This window comes from Austrofundulus limnaeus, unplaced genomic scaffold (genome assembly GCF_001266775.1).
Source record: "Austrofundulus limnaeus strain Quisiro unplaced genomic scaffold, Austrofundulus_limnaeus-1.0 Scaffold598, whole genome shotgun sequence".
Lineage (NCBI taxonomy): Eukaryota > Metazoa > Chordata > Actinopteri > Cyprinodontiformes > Rivulidae > Austrofundulus > Austrofundulus limnaeus.
The window spans coordinates 3,649-9,679 of record NW_013953000.1 but is presented as its reverse complement, the minus strand read 5'-3'; the positions used below and the strand labels follow the sequence as shown (position 1 = coordinate 9,679).

General features: G+C 39.3%; 1 protein-coding gene across 1 annotated transcript in view; it reads right to left on the bottom strand.

Moving 5' to 3' along the window:
* The window catches only part of LOC106531111 (insulin-like growth factor 1 receptor), a gene marked incomplete at its 3' end in the record, with an annotated part of 33,034 nt that extends 28,163 nt beyond the window's left edge, over window positions 1-4,871 (bottom strand). The window contains 1 exon segment of the mRNA XM_014026878.1: window positions 3,928-4,871. Coding sequence (XP_013882332.1) covers window positions 3,928-4,006 — 79 coding nt within the window.
* Window positions 4,872-6,031: the final 1,160 nt, after the last annotated feature.

The following is a 6,031-nucleotide window of genomic DNA, read 5'->3' as shown; positions in this document are numbered from 1 at the left end:
GTGTGTAATTTGTGTGATTAAAAACAAGACTTACTGTAAATTTGTCAGATTAAAATAAAAGCACAGCAAGAGGTCGACAGCTTCAGCTGAAACGTTTATTTGTTGATATGCTTTTATCTTAGTTTAAATGATACTTGGAGTGAATATTTCAAGTTTAAAAGTATTTATATAAGACAGTTGGATTATTTTAATTATTTTGTGCTGCTTTTTATGATTTTAGCCTTCATTTGTTTATAGCTAAGCAGTCATGACTAAACTTTTTATTGCCTAAATGGGAGCCCTGCATCAACCTAATAGCAGTCTTAAAATAATTTTTGTTAGTGAACTCTACAAAACTCAATTGCAACACCCAAATGTTTATATTACCCATTTTACTTATTAAATTTCTAACCCAAAAAAAAGACATTCAATTTTCCAATCCATAACAATAAATTTACAGCATTTAGATTTTTCATTGATGGTTAAAATGATTCAGTGACAGAGTGCTTTTAATTAATGCCTCATCAAACCTCATATATATAAATACAAACAAGTGGAGCTTAAAAAATTCATGAATCAATACAACTGGTATTGCAATTTTACTTTGACTGCAGCAGGGTCATCAACAAGTGTAGATTACCTCTTCACAATATTAAATAGCTGTATTTCTTATAAAGTAAGCTTAAGTAATTACTGCAGAACATGACATTTTTTTAAATATCCAATTACTCGKTTAATCGTCAGAATAACCGATAGATAATCGATTACTAAATTAATCATTAGCTGAAGCCCTATCAGGGTCATGGGGAGCAGACGCCTATTTTCCACAGCCATCGGGCAACAGGTGGGGTACACCCTGAACATACAAACAAAACAAACAATCATGAACTCGAGGTGACCCCTACAACAGCAACACCTACGAGCAATTTAAAAATTTACCTAACATGGATGTTTTGGGGCTGTTGTTGGAAACCAACGTACCTGGAGGAAACCCTGGGCACGCACAAGGCGAATATAAAAACTCCAAAAAGAAAGGCCTCTTTTTGAACCTGACACCTGTGACGCTATAGCTGTGTAACCACACCACAACTGCACCACCCTCTTATTGTCTGTTCTCTATTTTCTAAAACTATTTACTTGAATGAGGAGCAGAATCTCTTTCARTGAAGCAAACACAAGTTAAATCAGCGTCTCTCATTAAGCACAGGTCATGAAACTTTAAACAAAGGTGAAAAAAATGTCAGTCAAACTCCTGTTTATTCAAAAATGTGTCTGCCACCAAAATATCAAACATGTGTATTTCCTTTGATGAAACTATGTTAAAGTAGGAGGTAGTAAACAAAGCAACACATATTTTCTTAATTTTGTGTTTTCCAGAAAAAAACAACCATGTATAAATGTTTCATTCATGACCACCAGAAAGCACACATATACACACAAAGACACACACACACAAAAGGGCATTTAAGGTGATTTAGAGCAGGAAGAGTTCTGGCGTGCTTATTATGTCTCTCTCTATATAATCTACTTGTCAACACACAAGCTGCATACCTGTTAATACACTCTCAACACGCGGGCCTGTAAATAAAAAAAAAAGAAAACAGGCACACTGCTCAGTGACGTTACATCACCACAGGCTCGAGGCTTCACCCTCTGTGGCCTCTCTGTGGCACCAGCATGGCCATCTTTGATGAGAGCTGCCGCTGTTCCCGCTCGTGACGATCCGAAACAAGAGCCCCCGATCGCCTCCGATCTAAATGTACATCTTTGCACCAGCGAAGGGAAAACACCACTGGCAGGTGTAAGAGCTTATTAAGACCCCCTCCCACTGCTTCCACACAGACAGGTTTTGAACAGCTGAGTACACAAGCCTATCTCTGCAGCTTTGATGAGRCTCCAGATCACATATTTACTTTTGATAACCTTTCCTGGGGCTGGCTGCGGGACCCAGACAGTCCACAGACAATCAGAGGAAATCTACTAGAAGCTCCATAAAACAAGAAACAATATACTCTGCAAGCTGGTGCTTCATCCAGTAGCCACTAGACTGCAGCAAAGCCATTTACTGCTAATTTCCATAATCTTTGTGACAGGTTGACCAAGGGGACAAACGTATTCATAAATACTTTTCCACATGAGTTGTAAAGGTTGGAAGAAACTCACTGGAAAGCCTAAAGAAAAAAAGTCAAGTCTTGACAGAATCGAAAACTCGACTGATCAGAAAGGCAGCAAGGCTGATGGAGCGGATTAAACCAAACCTGTTAGCAGCTCCCAGCTAGTACAGTAAACCAGCAAGAATGCTCGGGGGGTTCAGSCACACCAGAAATACTCAGCCAGCGCCACACCGGGGTTAGCATAAATGCAGGGGTGGGAGAGCCTCTCTGCTGCTACCAGGTTCATCCTGTAACCACCGGGGCGAACAGTAAACCCCATGACACGCGGTCCACAAGCTCCTCACTCTTTCAAATCAACAGAACCCAGTCTGTTTTTGCTTATGAGTGTTCTTTGGCTTGTTCTATTTTAAAACCCAGACCCTGGTTCAACCTTGTAAACCACACCTCCTCCCCCCCCCCTAAACCCCAGCATGTCATGATGAATGAGAATGAATCAGAAAGCCTAGTTCACAATTTAGCTGGAGCCATTTCAGACGGCAACACATAAAACAAACGTTTTTTTGGGTAAAATAAAGACACTATGAATTAATCAAATCAGAAGGTTTAACAAGATGTCAGGAGGTTCTGTCAGTCCTGTGGAAAGATCCGGTCTTTGTTCTGTCGAAGCTTCAAAACGAGCTCTAAACATTCAAAACAACCTCAGCACTTCTGGGTGAAGCTATKTGTCTAATAGGAGGATGCTGATGAGCCTGATGAACACAGCTCCATCAGCCTAAGGTCAAGACATCCCCAGGTCTGATGTTGGACAAAACTATTGCACTTGTTTGATTTTGGCCCATTTTGAAAAAAAAAACTTGAAAAGATTAGAGCTGGAATGAATAATAAGCAGACAGAAGCCAATAAAAAAGCAACCAGCCCTGTCTCAACACACCTAATCAGGAAGTAGGAAAAGGAAGTTATTGAACCAGRGTACTGTAGCCCACAGAGTAGTTTTTAAAGCACAAATGGTCTTTTATGTGTTATTTTTATATGCACATGTTCTTATAAGGGTTGTTAAACATGATTATTTAAGACAAACGGTTATTGTTTTATTGTGTCCGATAAAAAATACATTTTGATCAAAAAAATTGAAAACTCATATCAATCAACATATACTAAACATTTTGTAAAACTACCTGCACACAAGAAAATATGTCTAAACCCGATTATATAGAAATACGTTGGTATATAAACGTGCCAATTATTTGAGTGGGTGTTTAATTATTAACAAAGAAGTTTAAACTTGTTAAAAGAAAACAGCTGAGTGAAAACAGTTCTCTGTTAAATATTAACAATTATTTTTGACAAAACATAATCTACATTTTTTAAAACAGAATGGACCAGATAAGATTATTTACACATCTAAATCTGAGTTGTGGTTGACATGTTGACAATTAGATGTTTGAGATTTCATGGGGCTGACTAAAACCAAATTAAATGTCAATAGGTAGCATAAAAATAATTTCATGTAAATACTTTATCTTTAAGTAAAGGTATATTATTTGTTTTTGACAAATCATTTGCATTTAAATCTGTTTATATTAAAGGTTTTGTTTTATGTGGGGTTTATTTTTCTCTTTTTTTTTAAATTGTCTGTATTGAAATGAGTGAATACATTTACAAGGTGAAAAAAAGTGTGTTGTCTCTACAAGTAAATCATTGCGTTTAGGTAAAATAATAATAATAATAATAATAATAATAATAATAACCTTCTTGGGGTTTAATTTGCAGTGGGAGCGTGAAAAAACACCGTGTCCCAGAGTGAGTTGTGGTGGTGCGGAGCAGCCTTACTTACTCTCTGCGGTGGCGGGCCGAAGGCAGGACGACAGACCCAGCATCAGACCCCAAAACAAGGTCAAGCGGCTCCCTTCCATTCCAGACCCAGTTCCCACACACGTGAATCCCCCTGAAATCTTATTAAACACGCTGTGGAGGAGGGGACGTGAGGAGGGAAACAAACCTGGTCAGAATGGTTAAAACGCCTGTTTAATCCGCAGCTTTTTTTTTTTAGCTGTTAGCCGGCTAATGGAGCTAATAGCTACAACAAACAAGAGAGCGGGGACGCCGTCGCGTTTCCTAACGGGACTCCGGTCCAAAAATCACCAATTTATCCGGCTGCCCCTGTTCAATTTATCCTTGCCAAAGACAACGCCGCATTGAGGCGATGAATGAAACCATGGCGACTAAAGTAGCGGCGGGGATTCCTCGGTAATCCACATCTTCCCACTCCATATCAGGGGGGAAAACCCGTAAACGTCCCACCGCTGCTGCTGGTGGGGGGTCTTTTAGAGAAGCAGAAACCAGCCCTAAATTTGCAAGTGAAATTGGTAGACTGGGACATACAGAGACATGTTAAATTTAAACACTGCCCTGTTAACGACACGACGTCTCTTCAGAAATATCCAGGATAAAATCTGGTTTCAGACCGCAGCCTCCTTCTCTCCTCCTCCTCCTTCTCTTCTTTCTCAGCCGGTCATCGCGCACGCACGCACACGCAGCGCGTTGTTGTGGTAGCCTTTCTGTGACCGAAAACCGAATATTTGACCTTGTTGCTTCGGATGAGAGCAGGTCTTTTTTTGCTATTTAATGTTCTCCGTCGACTGATAGCCGAAAGGGAGCCGTAGTTAGGCAGATTAACCCACAGGCTCGCGCGGTCAGTCTGCAGTCTGCTGCGTTCGCTGTAAACACGGCGCCGTGAACAGAGATCGTCTCTGTAAGGAATAATGGATCACTCCAACTCTTCCTCGGCTTTCCAGTCCAGAAAGAGGAGGGCGTCACTACTACCGCAGTTCAGCCGCGGGTGAGGGACCAGTTACCATGGTAATCGGCCTCTTCTTAACCATCATTGAAGCAACATTTTACAGTGAGTGGATATCAATTTGATCAAATAAACCCTCAATTATTTTTACATAGAGTTATTATCAGCACTGCATTTTAAACGAAAAAACACTCTGAGACATCATTTTAATAGGCATTCATGTTTTAAAATTTCAAACAGAGTGAGACCTCTATTCTTRCATCTTTACTCCACACAGCAGCAGCAGCGACTGTTTTCACGAAGCGGTGTGGAAAAAAATCTGGGCTGCAGGTCCAGGATCCGGCTTGTTTTGATCATACTTTTTAGTCGGTTTTATTTGTGCCTTCAAAAAAAAAAACTGAGGAGTTGATGCAGAAATACAAGATTACTATTACAGCCTATGCTATGCAACTGCCTTTAAAAAGCTGAAAAGGCTGTGAGTAAATACAATAAAAATCTGCTTTTTTACATTTTTGTTTAATTTAGGCACAGTAAAAAAACACAATCGTAGTTTTTTTTAATCCTCTCATAACAAAACAAACAAAAGCAAACACAAAACCTGGCTTTGAAATAAATTTGTGGCTTTATTGAAAAGAAAATCTGAAATAATATGGGACTGTTCAGCTTATGTAAGTAGTGAGGCCTTGGCAACTAAATATGGGATTTTTCACGACCTAACTGGAGCAGCCATCTAAGTAAATTTTTTGAACATAAGTGATTGTGAAGCTAAAGTGAATGAATAAGGATTTTAATCACAAAAGCTCTGTCGCAAGGGGTAGCTGATTCAGCTGTTCATATGATTATTTTGCCACAATATTCAATATGTGTGAGTGAAACTACAGCCACCACAAGCATACATGTTTTTAATGCCGCTGGATTTGGGAGAGTGAGTAGACAGCAAAACTGAAGTATCCTGAGCAAAAAATAAAATAAAATAAAATAAAATAAACATTTTCTGCAGGACAAGGCTGCAGAAGAGTCTTAGTTTTGAAGTGGCCATATTCTAGGACAATGAAAAGTCAGGAGAAAGCCATTGTGAATGCAGCTGATCATCCAAGAACAGAGCAAACATTTAACATAATAGTGTTGCAAGGTTGTCAAA